This window comes from Balaenoptera borealis (genome assembly GCF_965194805.1).
Source record: "Balaenoptera borealis genome assembly, chromosome: 3".
Taxonomy (NCBI): Eukaryota; Metazoa; Chordata; class Mammalia; order Artiodactyla; family Balaenopteridae; genus Balaenoptera; species Balaenoptera borealis.
The window spans coordinates 141,345,008-141,369,505 of NC_138866.1; the positions used below are offsets into that span (position 1 = coordinate 141,345,008).

A 24,498-nucleotide genomic window follows, 5' to 3' on the forward strand; every position below is an offset into this window, starting at 1 on the left:
CTGGTGAACTTCAGAAACCACAGTACAGAGATCCTTTCTAAATTCAAGTGTGGTCAGACTCTGGTTTTATGGAACTATTTGTATTCAAGTTATTTACCCTCTTTAAGCCTCAGTTTCTTCATCTGTGAAAGGAGGTGATAAGTGTATCTTCTCCCTAGGCCTGTGTTGAGGAGCAAATGAGACAAATATGGAAAGTGCCCAACGCTGAGTAAATAATAAACATTAGCTGTTATTAGAGCCTGCCGGCTAGGGAATACACAGAGTGGGGTGTGCACGTGGGCAGAGGTCACAGTACTTGAACACGGAGAGGCTGAGTAAGGTGACCAACTCTTCCTGGTTTGTCCAGGACCAGCCTGGTTTATTTTTAAAAATTTTCGTTTTATTTTAGAATTCTTTTTTATTGAGGTAACATTAGTTTATAACTGTCACGTGTACAGCATTATATTTCTGCATCATACCCTACAGTGTGCTCACCACCAAAAATTTAGTTTCCATCCATCGCTATATAGTTGCTTGTTTTTATTTTTTATTTTTTATTTTTATTTTTGTATTTTTAAAAAAAAATTATTTATTTATTTTTATGGCTGTGTTGGGTCTTCGTTTCCGTGCAAGGGCTTCCTCCAGTTGCGGCAAGCGCGGGCCACCTTTCATCGCGGTGCGCGGGCCCCTCACTATCGCGGCCTCTCTTGCTGTGGAGCACAGGCTCCAGACGCGCAGGCTCAGCAATTGTGGCTCACAGGCCCAGCCGCTCCGCAGCATGTGGGATCCTCCCAGACCAGGGCTCGAACCCGCGTCCCCTGCACTGACAGGCAGACTCTCAACCACTGCGCCACCAGGGAAGGCCCTAGTTGCTTGTTTTTAAAATGGAAAGTCCCGCATCCTGGGAACCCCCAGACCAAACACATTGGAGCCTGGTCACCCTCCTGAGTCAGGTTGGGCTGAATTTGTCCGCTTTTAGTCTTCCTCCCTTCTCATCCCGAGACTGTGTCACGGGGCCAGAGCTCCAGCATGCGTGCGGTTACCTGTTCTCTGGATTATGAGGACACTAACCTACCCGGCACGCAGAAAGGGGAGGAGAGGGCCACCTTACCTGCCCGGAACAAGTTCTGCGTGACAACATCTGCCCCGCCTGGCCACTTGGTCATAGAGTATTGTGACAGAATGACCGTGAGGCCGGGCCTTCCCGCTCCTCCCTGTCACCTGCCCCCCCTCAGTGGGGTTACTCCAAGCCTCCCAGCCGACCCCAGAGAAATGGGAGAAACTGTGCAAGCACGTAAAAATTAAAGACATACAATTCCTTTTATTATGTGGAGGGCAAAAAAATGTGTATAAAGGGGCCCATTTTAGAATTCGATTTGAACATGGCATTTCACTGGTATTCCAGGACTATGTTTTATACCAGTGACCGAGGCCTGTGCAAAAGAGGTTTTGAATGAGGTTCCAGAAGTTTCTCCCTCTAAGCCAGCACTGCTCTTCTAAATGCATTCTGAGATTCACAGCACTGTGGAGGCTTCAGCAGCCAAGAACAGGGCATTTCCCCAGGGTGTGGGGAGGGAAGCAGACCACAGCGGGCTGCTGTGACGGCTAAAGAAATGCCGTGTATGAGGTTGAGCCTGGTACACAGTGGGCACTCGATAAATATTAGCTCTCTGTTTGAACTTCTCCAGCAATGATTGCATAGTACACTCAAAACCTATTACCTACTCTCCCTGACCCTTTTCTCTTGGGTCTGGAAACTTTATTTACTAGTGATTAGATTACCAGCCAGTAGGTCTTGTCTGCAAATCGAATGACTTTCATTAAGGCCAGAGGCCACATGTCACATGTTTCTTCCCTCCCTATGGTGCCCAGCCTATAAAATATCTGCTGCTGTGGTAAGAAGCTCTCCAGAGGACATGTGCTCTGCTGACATAATGAGGAAGAGATGAAAGATTGGCCGAGTCACTGTGGGGTCGCCCCCCACCTCCTCCGGGTTTCTTGCTGAGTTGCATCCACTTCTTTGCCACGGGTGCCCTTCACCTCCTCCTCCAAATGGGAGTAGAAAGCCACCCCTCTCCAGGCCAGCCCTTTCTCCCACTGCCGAAGCACGTGTGTCCTTCTGAAGTCCCTAAACTGAGACACTGCCGTGAGCCTCCGTTTCTTCATCTGTAAAATAGGGTTGGAATGTTAAGTGCGATTATGCATGTAACACTCAGTGAATACTGGCCACTATTATCTGGAACTTCTTTACCCCCATTAAATCTGTCCTTAGAAATTATTTCCACTAAAGAGTGTTGGGTGTGTGGGGTGGATCAGGAAGGGAGGGAGCCTGCTCTGAGGTTCTCGAGCCCGCCTTTCCCATTTTCCTTACCCACGATCTGAAGTCTGATCTCTGGTCACCTTTGTTAAACCTTTCCCCCAAAGCTATATTACGAAGAAGGGGATTCCTGTCATTATCCATTTTAGGCAACAAAATAGTTCAGATTAAAATATATACTACAGGTTAAAAAATTATAAAATTAATACATGCTTATTGTAGAGACTAGAAAATTCTGTAAGGAAAAGAAGATACAAATGCCCCATGACTGACTGCACACTTAGGGTTAGTTGCTGTTAATGTGTTGATATGTTTCCTTCCAATCTTTTTTCTTGGGTGTCTTCCCATTTTAAGTCAGCTGTTAGTCCCAGGGAACAGAGAATGTTGATCTTCTGAAGGGTTAGGTTACTTGCCTGAGACCAAGCTCCTCAGGGCTGACATATGTGAAACCAGGAATAGGTGAGAGCTTCCCCATGGCTGTTCCTCCTCTGAATTCAAAGGAATCTAGACTATTAACTAAGGTAGCTGCTTTTGCTTCTCAGCTGCTGCCCCTGGAGGCGTCCCAGGCAGGATACTGGAAACTCTCTCCCTTGGGTACTGGTGAGCCTTGAAGGTTGGAAAAACACTTTATAGTTAAGTATTTTCAGTTATTTCAATGTTCCTTCTTCATTGCTCTGATATCTTAATAATTAACATTTGCTGAGCATGTACCATTTCTTCAATGTCATGTTAAGCATGTTACAAGTATTAACTCATTTAGTCCTGGAAATACTCTCATGAGATAGGTTCTCTTATTATCCGTATTTTATTGATGAGGAAACGGAGGCATAAGAGGTTTAAGCAAGGTCACACAGCTAGTAAATGGTGTACTGGGACTAAATTACTTCTCTCATGTTTGCTGTGTATATATAAATATATATATATATGTGCATGTATATATAAGTACCTCTCGTATCTTTCCATTTATCTATCCTTCTCTCTTTCTGTCTCTCTTCTCATTTGATCTGTATTATTTCTGAAGAATTTTCATCCAAGTTTGAAGTGGCCTCCCTCAGTGGTGTGTGAGCCTTGGTGAAGCAGGACTCCACCTCTCATACGGAGCTGAAGGCGGTGAAATATGCCCTCTTCCCCTCCTTGAACAGCTGGGACAATGACATGTGACTTAGGGCAACCAATCAGATGCTCCAGCCCAGGACTTTGAATTTCAAGCGAGTGATGCGATTCGAGAGCAGCTTAGAGGTTCACTCTTTCAGCAGTGGTGATGGCAGTGGCGTCTATGTCCAGTTACAGAGGCGGCAGTGGTGATGGTGGAGCCTGCAGAACGTCTGCTGGGCAGTGCCGTTGGTCAGTAGCTTCCCTAACAGGATCCTTCCTGGGGTCTGATTTTGGCTTTGGTTCTAGAAATCCAGCCAGACTCAGTTCCCTGTTTCTTGCCTGTTGGAATGGGAGGGGTAGACTATGTAGCATCTGTATCTTCTCTTCCTCCTCTCTAACGGAACCTTCACTCTCCTTTTATTTTCCTCAGGGGGCTGTCCTAACCCTAGTTCCGAGGCAGATCCCATCCAATCAGTGCATGACATTCCCCTGATGGGCTACAACTCAAGATGGACCAATCAGACTGAGAGGAGGGTTTCTTTTTTTTTGGCTGCGTTGGGTCTTTGCTGCTGTGCGCGGGCTCTCTCTAGTTGCGGCGAGTGGGTGCTACTCTTCGTTGCTGTGTGCGGGCTTCTCATTGCAGTGACTTCTCTTGTTATGGAGCACGGGCTCTAGGCGTGTGGGCTTCAGTAGTTGTGGCTCATGAGCTCTAGAGCACAGGCTCAGTCAGTAGTTGTGGCGCACGGGCTTAGTTGCTCCGCAGCATGTGGGATGTTCCCAGACCAGGGATCGAACCCGGGTCCCCTGCATTGGCAGGCAGATTCTTAACTACTGCACCACCAGGAAAGTCCAAGAGGAGGGTTTCTATTCCACGATTGGAAGAAGGGTTTTTCTTTCTCACTTGATGTATATGAACCAGAAGGCAGGTTACCCCAGTTGTCACTGCAGTGTTCTTGTGACCAGCAATCACTGCAACCCTCCTAAGGTTGAAGCCAGTGCTGTGGGCAACAGAGCAGAGAGATGGAAAAATCCAGGGTCCTAGACGTCATGTAACTGCTGAATCAACCACCTGGGTTTTCCTTTATAAGAGAAGAGATTTCCTTTTTGTTTAACTCAGTTCAAGTTGGGTTTTTCTGTTTCTCATAGCAGAAGATATTCTAATTGATTTGCTTCTTTTTTCCACTCAAGCCTGATTATCTAAGCTCATCATCTCTCAAACAATCTTTTGGTCTCAGGAACTTTTGGTCTCTTTTTGATTTCCAGTCTTAAGAAAAAGGAAGGACTTCAAAGAGCTTTTGTTACGTGGGTTATACCTACTGATATTTACCGCATTAGACATTTAAAATGAAAACACCTTAAAATATTAATTTAATTAGAAACAGGGTAATAAATACATTAACATTTTAACATCGATACACTGTTAAGAAAATAACTATATTTTCTAAAAAAATAGAAGAGTGGCATTGTTTCAACATTTTTGGGTAAACCTCTTTATGGTCTGATTTAATGGAAAATAGCTGGAAAAACTAATACAAATGAATCCATATTCAAAACATAAACAGACTCACAGATATAGAAAACAAGCTTATGGTTACCACAGGGGAAAGGGGAGGGGGCAAGGACAGATTACGAATATGGGATTAACAGATACAAACTATTTACTATACATAAAATAGATAAGCAACAAGGATTTACTGTATAGCACAGGTAATTATACCCAATATCCTGTAATAAACTATAATGGACTATAATCTGCAAAAAAATGGAATCACTGTGCAGTACACCTGCAACTAACACAACATTGTAAATCAACTATATTTTAATAATAAAATAAACTTCTATCAAAAAAAAGAAAATAGCTGGATTCTCATATACACTTTTGCATTCACTCAGTTGCGATTTGTTGTTTGGGTTGAAAAATAGGAAGAAAATCCAGCCTCACCCAGATACGCAGTTGGAAAAAGGAGAATTTTAATAGCCTTTTCAGATAGTATGGATATACTTCTTTAATTTCACACCAAAATTTGCGAGCAGTAGTTTCTTAAAGATTACACTGTGAAATCTGGAACCATATCAATGAACTTTTATACTCCGTTTCATCAAAATCCATTGGTCTATCTTGCACTTTGAACGGATCTTTTACCCAAGCATGATTTTGTAAAACTGTGCATTGGCCATGCAGAAAAATTGGCGTGCTGATTTAAGCAGATCTTTCAAAATTTGACATATTTCATTATATAATATCAAAAATGCCACACTTTTTAGTATCACCACCAAGCTCATCAGAAAAGTCTTGAAGTATTGGGAAGCAGTCCAGCTCATAGCAGAAAGCCTCCTAATGGATAACTTTTCTAAAAATTCAGATTTTAGCTTGAAGGTTTGAATTTTATCATTGGCTACAATACTGTCAGTTGTCATCCTTAAAGTGACAGGCTCATTCTTGTTCATTTTTGAGAAAATGCCTGCCAAAGACCAGGTCTGAAGTTTGTCAGGCACTCTTTTGATTAACAATGGTGTTCCATGAAAAAAGTGGCTAGTTCAGTTGGCAACTTTAAGAATCGCACATGTGTTTTTTTCTTGAGACACTCATCATGGCTCAGAGTGCAGCAGATGAGATTTATGCATACTTCTCATTTTACCACATCTAACAGTAAAATGTTCTGTTCTCAAGGGTCAAGATTTAATCATTTCATGGCTCTATCAAAGACACTATAAAATGAAACTGGCTCTTTTTTTTTTTTTCTCTGTCGTGCATGGTCATGAAGAATACAATTACTATGAGTATAGTTTGTCTTGATTCATGCTAAGGCACCATCAGTTTTCATCACGATTGCTTTTGTACCATCAGTGAAAAAGACAAATAACATCTTAATGTTATTATGGAATTAGTTTTGGCTTTGCAGGTTCCCTGGAAGTGTCTCAGGGACCCCAGGAGTCCCCAGACCACACTTTTAGAACTTCTGCTTTAGCTTATGGTTGATTCTAGAAGCAACCCAACATGCTTCCGATAAACTCCCCTTTCCTGAAATCAGCCCCAGTTGGTTTCTGTTGCCTGTCAGCAGTGTTCCATGTTAAAATGTCATTGTTTATGGTTGGTTGATTCAAAATGTTTAAGGAACTCTAATTTAGGGCAATTTATAAGTAAGTTCTTTGTTGTGATGATTTGCACAGCAAATCATCAGGAAGAAGGAAAGATTCTAGAGTTTCACTTTACTAAAATAATCTAACATTTATGTACATTCTTGGTGTTAAGTCAATTTTAAACAACCAAGCAAGTCTACTCCAGTCCATGAATTGCGGCAAAAGAAGGATAAGGGCACTAATGTTTTCTCCCTTCTTATGCATGCTTCCAGTGACCTTCCTGAGCTAAGTATTATTATCCTCACTTTAGACATTAAAGACTTGAATTCTGTGGTTAAGTCTTTGGCCAAGGCCACTCAGCGGTCAAACCGCTCATCCTGGCTAGAGGCTCCAAGGCCCAGGCCTTCTTTACTCTACCACGCAGGAATTTTTGATAAGGACAGAAATATAAGCCTGTGATGTCTGAGGTTTATGCCTTAGAGGGCAGTACTGCAAAATCATGGACGTCGCCAGTGGTTCTTTAAGAAATTTCTTTTCTAAATTCTATCATGATGATATGATAAAATGCTGGCTCTCTACCAACACATTTTTGACATACCATAAAGTGGTATTTTAGAGTTGGAAGAGACCTAAAGCATGTGATCTGTCCAAATTTCTCACCACTGGGGCATGCTGGACTATTCAACGTGCATTTCAAATAGTACCTCCCAGGCAATGACTTCTGGTAACCTGATTATTGTTCATCCCACTAAATCAAAATGTGTCACATTATAAGTGGCAGGCAGCCTTTTAGATGCCCCAATAATCCCTGCTTCCTGATATTCACACCCTTGTACACTTCCCTTCCCTTGTGATAAGATCTGTAACTTGCTTCTAACCAACAGAATATAGCAAAGGTGTTGGGATGTCACTTCTGTGGTCAAGTTTCCTAAGACAGTGACTTCTGTCTTGCTAACAGGGTCTTTCTATTGTCTTCTAGACTTGCACATTTTGATGAGGCAAGCTACCATGTTGGAAAGGCCCACATGGTAAGGAACAGTGGGCAGCCTCCGGCCAACAGCCAGTGGGGAATTGAGGCTTTCAGTTCAATAGCCCATGAACAGCTGAATCTGGCCAACAACCAGTGATTGAAGTTGGAAGCAGATCCTTCCCCAGTTGAGCCATCAGATGAGACCCCAGCCCCAGCTGACACCTTGATTGCACCTTTGCGAGAGACCCTGAAGCAGAGGACACTGCTAAGCTATGCTCAGATTCCTAAACCACAGAAACTCATAATATATGTGTGTGTTTTAAGCTGTGAAGTTTGGGGATAATTTGTTAGGAAGCAATAGCTAACTACTACACTGTACTATATTTTATTTATCTGTTGCTTTTTTTAGTAGGACCAGGAGTGAGCTGTTTAAGGTCACTGAGTACTTGTTATGTGTGTTTACCTGTTTACCTGTTACTGGAGAGCTTCCTGCCAGGATCCATCCTCATGCTGAAAGGTGGAACCTGAGGCCTGCAGTATAGTTCCTAGTGATCCAGGAAAGCCCTCTGTGCCCTGCATCAGTTCCCGACTTTGGGTCTCACACTAGAACATCCATAACTGTCCTTGTCCACTTAAGTATCATTTAGCTTACAAACCAGAGGCAGCAAGCCAATTACTCCCTGGCGTCTGAAACTTCAACCTGGGAGGAAGACTATTCCACAGCAAAGGTATGAATGCAGAAATGCACATCCTAATCCAGTTCATAAGCAGAGGTGCACAATGTCTGAAAAATCGAAGCCATGAGATAAGAAACTCTTTCAGAGAAAAAGAAGTTAACTGGGGAGATGTTGAACTATGTGCACTGCATAGGGCATCGGGCAGCCCATTTCACTCTGGAGGCTTCAGTTTCCGCATCTGTAGAATGGAGGCTTGCCCCGGGTGCTATGGTCTTTGATTCTTAGTCTGACACAACCTGGGTTGCTATGAGCTGGCTCTCTGGGTCTTGAATCAACTATTAAAGGAGGGTAACAGAAATACCTGTCTCCTAAGGGGGATGCAGGATTAAATGAAATAGAGAAAATGTGAAATGTGCAGCACAGCGCCTGGCTATTGTTACTTCTCCAAGGGGGTGCCAGGTCCCGGGGGAACTGGGGCCGCCCGGAGCGCAGCGCAGCCCGCACCGGGCCTGGTGGCCTGCCCCGCCCACGTGGGGCTGCGGCCCGTCGAATGACTCCGTGCAACGTGTTGGTGGCGGCGGCCGTGGCGGCGGCGGGCGGCTCGGACTCTTCCGGGCGCCGCAGCTTCCTGCCAAGCACCGCGCAGCCGCCTGGCTCCGCCGCGGGAGTAGCCGGTGCAGGCCTCGGCGCCGGTGCGGGACCCAGGGCTCCGCCGCGCTCGCCCAGCCCGACCCCGGGCCGCCGGACCGCACCATGCGCGCCGCGCCGCCTCCCGCGCGGCTTCTGCCGCTGCTGCTGCTGCTCGCGCTCCTGGCCGCGCCCGCCGCCCGCGCCAGCAGAGCCGAGTCCGCCGCCCCGCCGCAGTCCGGATCCGAGCGCCAGCCGCGGCCGCCGCCCGGCCCGGGGCCCGGGAACGCCACCGGGATGGGCTCCGGGGAGGCGGCGGGCGGCGGCGGCAGCTCCAACAGCAGCGGTGACGCCCTGGTGACCCGCATCTCCAGCCTGCTCCGCGACCTGCCCACCCTGAAGGCGGCCGTGATCGTGGCGTGCGCCTTCTCCGCCTTCCTCATAGCCTGCCTGCTGCTGCGCGTCTTCAGGTGGGTCCGCCGCCCCTTTGCAGCCCCCGCGGGCCAACTTGCACCGCCAACCTGCTGTCACTGCGCGCCCGCCGCACCTGCGCGCACCGATGCTCCGGCCCCGGCGCCTGGGTGCGCTCCTGCTAGCCTGGGACTCCCGGCCCTGCCCCACAGGGTTGCACTCGGCTGGTTTCCCCTGCTATACACTTTAGGAATTTTCTACCCTTCGAACGATATCTCTATCTATAGCTATAGCTATGATATGTATCTATATATATCAATAAATATATAATAAATATTGAATTCCTTTTAACTCTCCACTAATGCTTACAACTAACAATAGCGCTCCGAATTCTGACAACCTTACACGGAATTTATTTTTATACCTATTTCACAGATGAGGAAAAATTTTCCGGAGAGGCAAGGTGGCTTATCCAAGTAAGCTCAGTGGTGGAAGTAGGATTTGAACCTTACCCACCTTGCTGCCCCTCCCTCTGTTCCCTCTGAGGGCTTCTCAGGCACCACCTGCTTTTTTTTTCTTTTCATCGGTTCTGCTACCAAAAGAAGCAGTGTCTAGCCTGTGGGGATACCTATTGGAGGCGCGCATTGCACCAGGGATTGGAGCTGGGCTTTAGGATGTTTGGCCATCCTTGGTGGCCTCAGTGACTTTCTGCCTACCACCCTGCCTGAATGAACTGCGCAATGAAGATTTGCAGGGGCATGAGGGATCTTGGAGAGGCTTTTTGTAGGTTGCTCAAGTTCAGGGAGAAAGTGGGAAATCAGAAAGGATGGCCGGGGTCTCTGGAGTAGGGAGATGGAGAGGGCTACAGGGGATGCAGGGAGGGATGCATTTCCCCCTAATGCCTGGGAAATTCTGGTTTTGCAGGAAATGAACCAAGTGTGTCCTGTTACTCAGGCGGGCCTCTGGGAAATCTGGGCATGTGTGTGTCAGTTACTCACAGCCTGTTCCTTCCCCTTCCAAGTGTATACAGTGTGCTTGGGTGTTTGATCAGCTGTTGGAGGTTTGGGGCCAGGGGCTTGTGGGCATTTTCAGAGCAGGAGCAGAAACCAGATCTGGAAAGGCAGGGTTGGGAGCTCTCCCTTGAGGTTTGCTGTTGGTTGCTGTGTGACTTTGAGTCAAGGTGCTTCTTTGTGGGGCCATAGGATTAAATGGCAGTGGTCCTGAGAAAATGGAGAAGGGGGAACTGTGGGCCCACATCCCCTCGCCCCATCCCCTGCCCTGGCTCCGGCTACATTGCTTTTCACTGTGTTGATCCCCTGATGTGCAGCGGACGTTGAATTGCTCCTCTCTGTACCCCATCCTTCCCGCTGCCCTTCATCCTCTGCTTGCAAATGTCAGTGGCTCCCTGTAGCCACTACCTGGATGTGGCATTCAGACCCTTACAAACCAGCCCCAGTGCACCTTGTGGCCATCAGCCAGCCCTTCTGAACCTCCTGTCACTTCTCTCCTGACTCTCCCTGCTGCTGGCTTGTGCTCTTCCGCTCCTGGGCCAGTTCCCACTGCACACTTGCCATGACTGCACGCAGCCACCAGGGCCCAGCTCCCGTGCTCCGTCCTCTGGGTAGTGTTCCTGGACATCCGAGCCAGGCGGTTGCTTCCTTTTCTGGCCTCCCCCAGCCCTAGCCTTGTGCGTCCTCCATACGGCCCTTCTCACGCCAGGCTGGTGGCTCCCACACTCAGCAGACAGTCCTGGAGGGTGGGCATGTCCAGTCCCCCTGCCCAAGGATGGCCTGGCCTTCAGCAGACGCGCCGTAGTCCTTTACCGCCTTCCTGATTGTTCAGTTGCATTGAACGTTGGTGCCTAGAGCAGCTCTGAGCCTGGAGGTTTGAAACATTTTGCTCAAAATAGGCTGCTCAGCCCACAAGGCGGTGTACTTCTTAAGACGGTATTTGAACTATTTTGCCAGTCTGCTCCTTATTACCCAGGAGTGGGGGAGAAAAGCAAGCAGCATGTGGCCAGATGTGAGGGCACGTGTTTGAGCAGGAGAGCCGGTACTCAGGGCTGGAAGGGATGGGTCCTTGCTGGCCTGTGAGCTGGGTGTTGGAGGAAGGTTCCGACTTCACAGGAGAGGCTGCTTATGGATGTGCCTTCTCTTTCCAGGAAGGCCTTCTTGTTGGGGCGAGTTTCCAGGGGGACAGCTGACACCCCAGTTCTGATGTGGACAGGAACTTACAGCATTTTACAGCTGGGAAGGGCCTTGATGGTACACAGGTCCCATGTGCTCCTTTGCAGAGGAGAAAGTTGCATCCCAGGGAGGGGAGTAAGTCATCCGGTAGACTCGAGAACACTACAAGTCTGTGGTCTGTACTGTGACCTTTCCACGGGCCTCTGCACGCTTGCTCCATCGGGCTTCCCGAAGGCCTGCTGCCCTGACTGGGCGTCTTCCTTACCTGCTTCCCCTCCTAGCTCCTTAGCACGCGGTCACCACATCCTGGCTATTCTGCCTCTCAAGTCTCCCTGAGACTGTCTCATCTGGGTCATACTCCTTCCCCCACCGGAGCTTCCCCACCTGCCAGCCCTTCTGCCTGACTCACCTCCCTCCCTCGTGTCCGGAGTCACAGCAGTATCCTTCAGGCTGGTGTTCCTGCAGCCAGCCGTGTCCCCACTCCCATCCATCCTCCCTCGTCTGGTCTCACCCTTCTTCTGCCCACTCATCCCCCCGTGCGCAGGCTTCTCAGTGTGGTGGCGAGCTGGCTCTGTCTAACCAGGGCCCCGCCTCCCTCTCAAGCCCCCATCTCAGCTTTGCCCACTGCTCCCGCCCTGCTGGACCTTCAGGCGTTCTCCAGCGGCATCTGGTGGCCTTAGCCCTGCATGTCCCTCTGACCCTCTGCTTGGGGTCCCCTGCACCACCAAGACTACGTGGCCAGCTCATTGCTGTTTGCCTGCCTGTGTGTCACCTCCTCCGAGAAGCCTCCCAGCCAGGCCCCCTTCCAGAGCACATGTGAGTTTGGGATTTTCTACTTGGAGTCAAGAGTGTCGCTGAACTTACCAGGCGGAGGGCTCCGAAGAGCAGGACTGGCCCTTAATCGTCTGTGCCTCTCTAACGCCTGTTGTGGCTCCAAGCACAAGCGGGCATCTGATAAAGGTATTTTTAGCAAATGAATGAACCCCTAAGTATTTTGCTTTGCTGATGCTTCTCAAGATGTCCTCTGTGATGAGCTGCATGGCTGATGCTGGGAACCTGTGAGATGGGGACTTATTTGGACAGTGGCCGCCATTTCCTTAACGATGGATACAGAGAAGGGAGGGAGGTAAAGGAGGAAGAGTGTAGTAAGTATTATTGCTTATACATAACCCGTGTGTCTGTCTTCCCTGAAGGAGTCGCTTTGCCAGACAGCAGAAAGAATGTGGATCCAAGGAAACTGTTACAATTAGAAGCAAAGAATGTGTATCGTGGTAAGAAAGATACATACCTTTAACCAAGCAGTTCCATTTCTAAGGTACACACATTTTTTACTGCAATACCTATTCTTTGCTTCTGATTTTATTACTTAGAAGAGGAAGCAAAGATGCATGGCCAATGAAGTCCAGAGCAGTTCTGTCTAATAGTGAAAAGGTTTAAGTAACCTAGGTATCTAACAATTGAGCATTGGTTAAATAAATTATGGTAGTCCTTACAATGAAATACTGTGCAGCTGTGAAAGATGATGTTGTTAATATAATACTCACTATATACTGTTGAGTGAAACAGGTTACAAAACAGCATGTGTAGTATGAGCTCATTAAATAAATAAATAATATATATATATGAATGTGCAAAGAATTTTTTGTATGGGTGTGTACACGTGTGACTGTGGGAGATTCTTCATTATGTATTTATTTATTGTTTATGATATATTTCTACATTGTCTGAATTTCCTTTCAATGGACATTTATTCATTTTCTTTCTCCCTGTCTGTGCACTCAGCTCCTTGCTGCATCCTTAGGTGTGTCTTCCTGAGGACCTGTATAAGAGAGTCTGGGGTGGACCCCTAGGAGTGGGATTCCTGGGTCCCAGGGGTACTCTTACACAGTTTCCTTGAGTATGTACCAGTTTACCCTCCCACCTGCAGTATCTGGGGATTCTCAGATCCTCCCATCCTATCTGACACTTAGTATTATCTGACTTTCTAATGTTTTTCAGTCAGATGGGTATGATTGGGTATCTCATTGCTTGCTTTTGCAGATCTCCAGTTCTTACTGAGGTTGAGTAGCTGTCTCTTCCCATACTTATTAATCAACCTGATGTCCCGTCTGCAGAATCATTTACAGCTTTTTCATGTATTGGAATCATTAAGGAAAACTGTTTAAAGACTGGAGACAAACTTGGAGGGAGGGAAAGGCAGTTTGGAGGCAGAGCGCCCTCGAGCCAGAGTACCTTCGTGTATATGTGTGTGTGTGCGCATGTGCGCGTGTGCGTGTGTGTGTGTGTGTGTGTGTGTGCAGTTCTGCCTGGCTCGCAGTAGGGCCAGCCCCCCTAGGTCTGTTGCTTGACATGTTTATGAGAGCTGGAAGGAAATCAATAAAGAAGCTGTGTTTAGGAAGTAGAAAACTCCTCCAATTTTTGGATGTTGGAAAGCGTCTCATGGGGTTGCATGGATTCAGGGATAACAAGCGTTAAGCCAGTGGCCGCTGTTCAGTAACTTTTGCCCCCCATGCTCTCTGAGGTGTGACTTTACCCTTTGAGATCTGAGGGGGAATCTGACTTTACTCTGTGGTGCCTTATGAACAAGGTGGAGACAAGTTAGAAACTGCCACCTGAAACCACGACTTTCGTTTCCTCCTGGGGATCCTTTCCCCGTCCTGTCGAGTCTCCCAGCTCTCCTGCCCAGGCCACACTTCTCCCAGATCTCTGTTGGTTGCATGCCCAGCCACTTATTTCAAAAGCTGTGTAAAATCGTCTTATCTGAAAGGAGGGTTGTTTTGGTGCTTCCTGGGGGACGAAGAGGAAGGTAAATTCTAGGTGATCTGACATTGCCCAGCTGTTGCACTTGGATCAGTGGCAAAGGTGCACGCTGTCGTGTCCTGAAGACGCCGGAACCACGGGAGCTTAGTGAATTACTAAGCCAGGTCTTTGAAAAGGAACAAAAACGTTCCTGCTTCTCCTGGATTCCCCAGATCTCCCATTGTCTGTGTATTTACATTTGTCCTAAGAATAAAAGTTATTTAAGAGAAAATATAGAAGCTTAATGCTTTCAGGATTTGGGGAAAGTGTTCTGAAAAGTTTTTAGTTATTGCTCATTAGTATATCAATATTATTTTAATGAATTGGAGCTTTGGGCAGAGCCCTGGTTAGAAAGTTAAGCCCCTTTTCATGACTTTGAGATTGTGGCACTTGTGTAGCACCAGGAGGTCATTTTAAAAAAATTTTATTGAAGTAGAGTTGATTTACAATGTTGTGTTTAATTTCTACTGTACAGCAAAGTGACTCAGTTATACATATATATATTCTTTATCATAGTCTTTTCCATTATGGCTTATCATAGGATACTGAATATAGCTCCCTGTGCTATACAGTAGGACCTTGTTGTTTATCAGGAGGTCATTTTTGATTGCTTGACCAAGGTCTTGAATTGGGGGAAAAGCTATAGTTGTGAAACATATTCATCTTAATTTAATTTTTACTTTTCAAGTGGGTTTTCTTTTTTCTTTGTTTTCCAGTTTCACTGAGATAAAATAAGATACACAGAACTGTATAAGTTTAACGGGGACAACATAACGACTTGACTTACATATATTGTGAAATGATGACCACAATAAACATAGTGAGCATCCATCATCTCATAGACGCCGAAAAAAGGAAAAAATCATTTTTTTCCTGGTAATGAGAACTTTTGGGGTCTACTCTCTTAGCAACTTTCCCGTCTATCACACAGCAGTGTTAGCTATAGTCATGATGCCCACTCCATCCCCAGGACTTATTAGTCTTACTGGAAGGTTGTACTTTCATCCAATTCCCATGGATGTTTAATCTTACACACCACAGTAAAGAAAGTGTTAAATAAATCTAACCCAGCAAAAATCCAGATTAAAAAAAAAAAAACAGCTGTGACAAAGTGAGAGAGTGGCATGGACATATATACACTACCAAACGTAAAATAGACAGCTAGTGGGAAGCAGCCGCATAGCACAGGGAGATCAGCTCCTGCTTTGTGACCACCTACAGGGGTGGGATAGGAAGGGTGGGAGGGAGGGAGATGCAAGAGGGAAGAGATATGGGAACATATGTATATGTATAACTGATTCACTTTGTTATAAAGCAGAAACTAACACACCATTGTAAGGCAATTATACTCCAATAAAGATGTTAAAAAAACAAAAAACAAAAAACAACCTGCAAAAAAAAAAAACAAAAAAAACAGGGTAGAGAGTATGCCCTTGATTCAGTTTTCCACCAAGTTGAAAAAGAAGTCATAGCGTGTGGGAGGAATAGGGTCCCTCAAGTGGTTCTTTCCTGGGGCGGATTCTGCCTGCTTTGGGGTCATTTAGCAATTTCTGGGAACATTTTTGATTGTCATGACTTGGGGAGGGGGATGCTACTGGCATCTTGTGGGTAGAGGCCAGAGATGCTGCTGGACATCCTACGGTACCCAGGACAGACCCCCTTAACAAAGAGTGACCCAGCCCAAGATGTCAGTAGCGCAGGTGCGGGCCTCCTGGTTGTCTACGTGAGCAGTTTACTGAACCTTTCTGGGCATCTGCTTCCCAGCACTAATTAAAGTACCTGCTGCCCAGGGCTATTGGGATGTTTGGAATGAGATTGGGTCAGTCAAACCCCTGGCTCTCCTTTAAGCAGCCAAGTGTCCTATTGTATTTAAAAAAACGATTCTGAAAACAGATGTAATTTATACCCAACATTTTGGTCTTGCTTTTGCCTGTAAGTGAGGATTCAGCCATATGGCCAAGATCGTCAGGCAAGTGCACCTGTTTCTGAGCCTTGCAAATATGAAATTGGTGACTCTTTAGCCTCCGTGAGCCTCCCTGGACACCTAGGACCCCATGTAGGGTCCCGCACACAACTGAATTCCCCTGGGGAAGGAGGTGCCTCATGACTGCCCTTATTAACAGGCCTGTGAGGACTTAGGACCTGCCACTGATCCCTTCTATCAAGTTGGAAAGGGAGGAAAATCCCTCTTTAATTTAACCCTGAGCCCTCCGGCTTATCTGGCTTTGCCTGTAAACTCTCATGCCCATGTACTCATCGAGTTTGGGGGCTTTGCCAACACAGGCCCTTCTGGAGACACGGGGCACATCTAGGGGTGGGACGGGGGTCTGTCTCCAGTGTCAGTGTCTGCGTGGCATCCTGTAAGGAGAGTGTCACAGGAGGGAAACCCTCCCAGATTTAAGCAGAGAAGGCTTCATAGGTTGTGTCTGGGATTTTAGTTTTATGGCTGATGTTTTGGTTCTAACTATTCACAAAGGGAAATTCTGGGGCCATGAATTTAGAATCATGTTGTCATGGTTTCACTTTAAAAATCTGTATTTTATCTTCCTGGCAATCTGCCAGGAATCCAGACTTGATATTTATTTTCCTGAGGGTGCAGGGAGAAGGCAACGCCCTCTCATTGGCAGGTGTGGAGCAGAAGAGGGGCCATGGCAAAGAGCCTGGGCAGGGCTCTTCAGGCCTGGGAGGGCTTCAGGGCCTTGTAACCTCTTGGGTGTGGGGTTTCTTTGCACTCAGAGTGCCACTGAGCTCCCTCCTTCTACCCATTGTACAGATGAGGAAACTGAGGCCCGGAAATGGGAAGGGTTTGTTAAGGTCACCCAGTGAGTTTGTAGGAAAAGTAGGACTCAAGGCCAGGTGTTCTGATGCTCAGCCTGGCCTTTTCTGGGCCTCCAAGATGTGGTGGGCTGGGTTTTAGCCTGGTCAGTTGGGTCTCCCCAGTGCTCAGCCAGGGACCCAGGAGAGAGCATGGCTGAATGGATGGAGCAATCTTACCAGTGTATTTAATGACCCACTGGAAGCCTAGAAGGTGCTGAGAGAACACAGCCGAGGTGAAGGAGTTTCCAATTCAATCTGGGAGATAGGATAATGCCCTTGTATGATTCTACTTGGCAGGTGAAAGGCAATCTAATTCTGTAGGGGAGTCATGTGTCAAAAGCAACACTTGATAAGTTGCCAAAGGACTTATCAAAGCCCCAGGGACTTTGGCGGGGGACATAATGGTCAGGGAAGGCATATGGGGAGGAGTAGGAGGATTAGGACCTGATGGGGTGGGAAAAGAAGAGGTTCTTCCAGGACAGGCTGGCCTAGCAGGTTTTGCGGTGGGCAGGGTTTGTGAGAATGATCACCTCGAAATTATGGTGACAATAATAATAATAGCAACTAATATTTATTAAGCCCTTACTGTATACCAGCCTCTGTGCTAAACATTTTATATGTTTCCTCATTCCTGTGAGGAGTGTGCTGTCGGAATCCCATTTTACAGATGAGTAAATCAAGTTGCAGAGTGATGAAGTGTCTTGCTTAAGGCCATATGGCTGGTGAAGGGCGGGAGTCTGATTTCCGATCCAGTATTCCTCCCCCACTCCTTTTCCTGTTGCAGCTGGATTTTGGAAGACAGGAATCCCAGCCAGAGGATTTTGGGATTAGTAGTGGGTCAGAGGAGCAAATGAAGGATCTGAATACAGGAGTGTAATGATGAAAGGGCTGCTTTAGTAATGCTGACCCCTTTTAGGTGCTTCATATGTATTTGCTGAGTGAATGGATGAATAGTGATGTGGCTGCCTCGGGGATGCAGGATGGCGGGGGAGACCAGTGGAAGGTGCTGGAAGGACCAGTAGGGAGGGCTGGAGATTCGAGTGGGTGAAGAGGAGGATGAAGAGGAAAGTGTCAGGAGGACCGGAAGGGCCTGGAGAGGCGGGCATGGTGAAGGGGATGGTCAGGCAGGGGAGAAGCCTTGGTGAGAAAGAGGGTGACAGAAACACCATGGAAATGCCAGCCACGCAGCTGGACGTCTCGGCTTGCGGTGGCGGGGTTGGGAGTTCTGTCAAGAAGTGACTGTCCCTGAAGTGTGGACTGTCCCTGAAGTGGGGGGCAGTGGCAGCAAGGACTGACACCCCTGCGCCTCCCCTACCACGTGGCAGGGACAAGTGGATGCTGAAAGGGTCATTTATGACGTGTGTCCCGAAGCACAGTGACCCCAGAATTTCAAGGCCGTGGTTGTGTCCCCGGGTCCACCAAGAGTCCCTCTCGGTCATCTTGCCACTGCCCTTGAACCAACAGAGCTGCCCCTAGAGGCTTCCTTCCTCACTTTTGGCCTCGCTTGCCTCTCCTGGCACCTCACAGACGGGTGAAGTGGACCCAACCCTTTGCAAACACACTTGGGAGGAACAGGTCTTGGGGCGTTTGCTGTGGCCATATTTCACGTGGCTCCTTAAACAGGTCAAAGCTGGGGCGTGCTTATTTTTTTCTTGGAAGAATGAGAGTTGGATCTGCCCCTCAGGGATTGAGGGAAGGAAAGGGAAACAAGGGTGGGGGGCAGGTGGAGGCGTAACCCTGAGGAGTTATGAAGAGGAACCCTAAGGCTTGTCAACGGTATGTGGTCCTGTGTGAAATGTAAGCCCGGGGCACACTGTGCATTGGGTGCTGGAGGTCGGCGTTGCGATCAGTCAACAGTGGTGTCACTTTGTTAATCCTGAGGGGACAGTGCCCAGGAGAGGAGGGGAACAGCTAGGCTGTATAGGTAATGACTAGTACCTCTTCATCGTGACTGAACTGCTGGTGAACAGATCTAGGACCTCAGGTGACTGTGAGTATCAGGCCATCTCTCTGGGCCCATGATTTTAGCTCAATTATTCAGTGTCACTCATGCGTGGCACCCAGGACCAAATAAACCATGGCCAGGAAGCTAAGTCAGAGGTTGCAGACTGACGACCCACAGATACGTTTTTTTGTTTTGTTTTGATCTGCACAGTGTTTTTGTTTTCGTTTTTTATTAAAGTGCAGTTGATTTACAGTGTTTCACGTGTATAGCAAAGTGATTCAGTTATGCATACATACATACATACATATATATATATTCTTTTTCAGATTCTTTTCCATTGTAGGTTATTACAAGGTACTGAATATAGTTTCCTGTGCTATACAGTAGGTCCTTGTTATTTATCTATTTTATATACAGTAGTGTGTATCTGTTAATCCCCAATTCCCGATTTATCTCTCCCCACCTTTTCCCCTTTGGTAAGCATAAGTTTGTTTTCTATGTCTGTGAGTCTATTTCTATTTTGTAAATAAGTTCATTTGTATCGTTTTTTTAGATTTCACATATATGCAGTGTTTTTAACAACTGAGATAACTGAGAACACTTAAAATTGGGAGTCTTCACATCAAAATCCAGATCTACTTTTCTCAACAGATGGGAATACTGGAAACGCAGTGCCTCTATAATGAGGGGGGAGTAGGGGGGGCGGGGAGCTGGGTAGCCACCGTCCCATCTCGTCTGTGTTTGTGAGTGCCAATCCTCCTGTCTCCTTGACTCCAAGACCGAGCGTTGGCTGCCATTTGTCACCGTGTTTGTTCTAATGTTTACATCACACCAGGCTCGCTTCACTGCTTTCCTGCGCCTGTGGGCTCTGGGGCGTTTGAGTCATCGCGCTTGACTGGGTGCTGGTACTGGAGCAGAGTGTCTGGCGTGGCGGGGAGGACAGGCGTCAGGTGTGGCAGCGCTGCTCGTGTACCTGGAAGTCTCTGGAACACCTGTGTTTGGGAAGGCTTGGCCGGAGCCCTGTTAGAGCTGGGCTGCCTGAGATCCTGAAGCTCTCACTGCACTAGAGGAAAGTGCTTTTGTCTCATGTAACCGAGAGTCTCAAGTTGCCCATCTGGAGCGGAGCCAGATGAGATTCAGATCACGCTGGTGTTGGGCTCGTTTACACTGCTTTAAAAGGATGGTGATGGGTAGAGAGCAGGGGCTGTGCCCAAGGCAGGAAAGGGAGGAGGCTGGTGCTCGGGAATTGTACCCTGGTCGCCAGCCTTGGGTTTGCCCCCGAGCCTGGGGCCCATCCTAGGTCATCGCCCCTTCTTGGGAGACATGGCGCTGTTGTCACTGGCTCTTCGGCACCTGCTTCCCTACATGGTGAGGCTGCACAGTGGGTTTTGGGGTCGTGTTCTTTCTCCAAGTTTGCTTGGTTTTCTAGGGAAGGCTCAGTTTTGTCATGTTCTGCGGGGGAAGATGCAGGGTAGAGATCGGAGGTTAAAAACAGGAAAGGCCTCTGTCCTCAGAGCATTGGAAGCTTCGGCCGGGTGGGAAGGCGGGCAGCTAACTCACAGCAGCTGCTTGATTCGATCTCTCCCCTACACATGCCGTTTTCATCTTCTTTATTAATTTTCCAAATGTCAAAGGTAACATGCTCTTTGGAACGAGTAGTGTGGTTTCGACAGAAAGCTGGTCCTTGAGCCACAGAACTACTTTAGTCGGCTTCACAGTGAAAACAGCTCAGGTGGAGGAAAGGCCAGAGACGCTGGGTTTGGCTCCTAAAGTCACCAGGTGAGCAGGAGACGGCAGGCAGCCTCTGGGTGGGACAGGGGGGCCCCCGGGCCTCTCCAGGAGAAGGGTCTCCTGTCCGAGAGGCAGGCCTGACACACACGTGGTCTGTTTAAATTTTTATCTTAATTACCTTCTTTGAATTTTATTTATTTATTTACTTGTTTGTTTTAAAAATAGCTCATATATTCACATGGTTTGAAATTCACAAGGAACCAGAGGGTATAGTGAACAATCTCCTTCTTAGCCCAGCCTGCCCTTCAGCCTCCCAGCTTCCTTCTCCGGATGCTGTCAATTTCTTGTGACTCTTTCCAGAGAGATTTTATTAAGTATAGAAATGAATGAATGTGATAGATACACATACATGCATATATATCTATCTTTCCTGCTTTTAATGACAGCTTTATAAGATGTAATTCACATGCCATACAGGTGTCCCATTTAAAGTGTCCAAATCATGGTTTTTAGTACATTCACAGAGTTGTGCACCATCACCCCAGTCAATGATAGAAGACTGTTGTCATTCCAGAAAGAAACGTGAGCTCGTTATCGGTCACTCCCCATCTCCCTCCCAAGCCCCACCGCGGTGAGCTCTGCCACCTGAACCCTAGCTGCACCGGGCAAGTGGGTGACGTGGATACGAAATTCGGGTTCAGGGTGAGGGACTTGCCAGGAGGCTCACAGACAAAGGAGTTGCAGGGCTGAGATGGAATCGCACCCCTGGATGTGGAGCCTATGGGTCTGACCGCCACACCTGCAAACTGAAATACTGACAGCAAACTAACCCGTCCGGCTTTGCATTGTTTTGTGTCTCTTTGCAGGGGAGGGTGGGGAGAGCAGGCCCCTCTCCACGTGGGTCCTCTGGGCTCCCGCTCTGCTCCCCACCCTCCGTGTCTGCCTGGGCCGTGCGCCGGGGCGCATTGGGAAACCAGTTTCCGACCAGCTGTTGAGCGGGCCTTTGAGTAAACAAACCCTCTGGCTTTAGGATTACATTTCAGAGTAAGAGAATTTGAACTTCTCTTCTGTCTAGTTAGTTAGAAATGTTTGTTTTGGCCCCAGTGGAACGATCCTTTGTCTCTTCTCCAGCTTCTCTGGTCTTGCTGGGTCCTGTGAAGCACAACGTGGGCATTTACTTAAAACCACCCTTTAAGTAAATGCCACCGTCTCTTCGTGGAGGCCACTTGGTTTAAAGGGACCTTGTACTAGAAAAGAAAAATTACGGCGAAGGGGCCATGCTGTTGCAGATGGACCAGCAATATCTTTTCCCTTCCTTCTTCCCTGAATCTCCCCCTTCTTGGGCACGGAGCGCTGTGACAGTTGTGGCAAAGCTGCCTTCCTGCTTGTGCCTCCCACCCACCCCCGGGTAGGCGAGGAAGCAGGGCTGTAAGTAGAAACACCGGGATAGGAACCCAAGTCTGACTCTAACCTGGGGCTCTATCTAGAACCAGTTGCTTCTTTCTCAAGCTGTGTCCTCGAGGCTGACCCACTGCCCCCCTGGGGACACTTGGGTGACTGCAGATTCTCTGCAGCTGTGTAGCTTTTGCATTTTCCTCAGACCGGAATGCTGGTGAACAGCCCTGTGGGAAGATCACCAGGATGTTTGTCGTCTCGGAAAACCTGTTCACAGGTCGCCCTGAGTGAAAACTTTCACGATGTTGTCACTGAGGTGCGTTATATGTATGGTTCTTTGTTTCTAGAACCAGAAACAGGAAAGAGTCCTAGGGTTTTAAAGGATTTGACAAAATGGGAAAATTATACTTACATGTGGAAGGTTTGCTGTTAAAATGTGGGAGAATCCTGAGATGGTGTTTATCATTACAGCCATGCCTTTTTTCCTTTGAGACCCTGTGACAACGGTTAGGGTTCCTTTGTTTGTGTGTGACAGAAAGCCCTGACCAGACTGGCTTTGGTGACAAAGAGAGTAGCATCATTGGTGTCAAGGAGGGCTGGCATCATAGTAGATTTGGAGCCTGGTCTCTCCCTCCAATCTGTCCTCTACCATGTTAGCTTTATTTTCCATTTCTAGAAGGTGGCGATGCAGCTCTCACCTGGGTGATTTACTGACCCCCTTCCTGCCTGCCTAGCAAAGGTCACTGGCTCCGATTAGTCCCATATACTCCCCCCAACCTCCCAGCCATGGCCCCAGGGGTTGCAATACACTGATTTTGACCCAGGTTTAAGTCCCATGGTCCACTTCTGGAGCTGGGGGTGTGGCCAGTGGTCAGACCTCCTCACCCACGGGGACCATGGGGAGGGGGATTCACCAAGGATACAGATGCCCAAAGGAGGGAGGAGATGGAGGCTGGCCTGCCCCAAACCAACATGTGTCCTGAGGGAGTCACCGTTAGAAAGAGTTTATGAGAAGTCTGCCCAGATCAATTTGAAATAGGAATGTGTGAGCTGTGGTAAGCGACAAGTTCCAGAAAGTTTGTACCAAGGGCAAAGAGTTTCTTGGTGTTAAAGATAAGTGGAGGCGGAGTCTAGTGGCGGTGTGGAGTGGGCTTGCAGAGGGAGTGAGTGGGGGAACTGGCACCTTGCCTCTTGGCCGGCACGAGGTGGTTCAAGGTGAGCCTCCAGGAAGGTTCGTGCTGGGGCAGCCCTTGGTCCTTGGTCCTGGGGAGATCGACCTCTCTGAGCCTCAGTTTCCTCGTCTGGAATACAGAGATAACAGCGCTGCCTTATAGGGTGATTTATATGTTTTGCATGCGATCTTACATGTAAATTGCTTAGCTGGCACCCGGGAGGAGCTCAACTCTTAGGGACTGCTATTGATCAGAAAAGATGCGTTAGAGCATCCACACTCAGAAGAGACAGCAGGACTCGGTGAGGTCACATAGGCTTCGAACAAATCTGTTTTCCCCTTATCTCACGTCTTCCTCTCCGAGGCAGGGTGTCTCTGTTCTCTGACCCAGGACAGTGAGGCTCGGGAATCTAAGGGTCTGCGGGAAATGCTGATCGACTGTTCATGCATTTCCCAGCTTCTGACTCACACATAGCTAGTAAAGGAAGGGCTCACCTTTTAATTTGAAAAATACATGAGGTGAGGCCCCCTCCACCCATCCCACCCCACGTGACTCCAATCATACATGTGGTTTCTCTCTGGCGCAGCCAGTCTCCTTCTGCCATGGATGAGGCTGAGTCTCTTTCAACTTCTCACAAGTCCTGGTTTTCCCTTATTAACATGTCCAGTAGTGAAACAGCAGAAAGTACTCCTTTTTTGTGAAAGGTGTTGTGGCTCAGAGAGTTGATTATTTGAAATGTAATTTCTTCAGCTCATTGTGTCAAAACTGGTGTTTGATGCATGTATGAGGGTTCTTGCTAATGGCCTTTTGGATTAGGCAAGCTTCTGCAGAGAAATGGAACCAAGAGTGTGTGTGTGTGTGTGTGTGTGTGTGTGTGTGTGTGTGTGTGTATGCACACATACAGGCTTGAAATCCAAGAAGAGCTAAGATTTCAGTTTTAGTCTGAATGCAGGAAAAAAAAAAAGAAAAAAAAGAATGATGTCTCAGCTCAAAGGCAGTCCGGCAGGAGAAATCCTCTCTCACTTGTGGGAGGTCAGTCTTTCTTGTCTATTCAGGCCTTCAAGTGATTGGGTGAGACCCACCTGAGTTGGGGAGGGCAATCTGCTTTACTCAGTCTACCAATTCCAGCGTTAATCTCAACCAGAAACACTCTCACAGACACATCCAGAAATAATGCTTGAGCCAATATCTGGGTACCCTGTGGCTCAGTCAAGTCTACACATAAAATTAACCATCACACCTTTGGTGTAATCTTGAGGTTTAAAATTACCTTCTCAGGTGACCTGCTTGGAATGG

General features: G+C 47.7%; 1 protein-coding gene and 1 long non-coding RNA gene across 2 annotated transcripts in view; one reads left to right on the top strand and one right to left on the bottom strand.

Moving 5' to 3' along the window:
- LOC309627212 overlaps positions 1-24,498 on the bottom strand; it is a 241,730-nt gene that overhangs the window by 113,853 nt on the left and 103,379 nt on the right. The window lies entirely within an intron of this gene.
- The window catches only part of FAM174B (family with sequence similarity 174 member B), a 39,472-nt gene continuing 16,004 nt past the window's right edge, over positions 1,031-24,498 (top strand). The window contains exon 1 of the mRNA XM_082388946.1: positions 1,031-9,216. Within this exon, the coding sequence (XP_082245072.1) occupies positions 8,873-9,216 (344 nt within the window). The 5' untranslated portion in view covers positions 1,031-8,872. The remainder of the gene's footprint in view (positions 9,217-24,498) is intronic.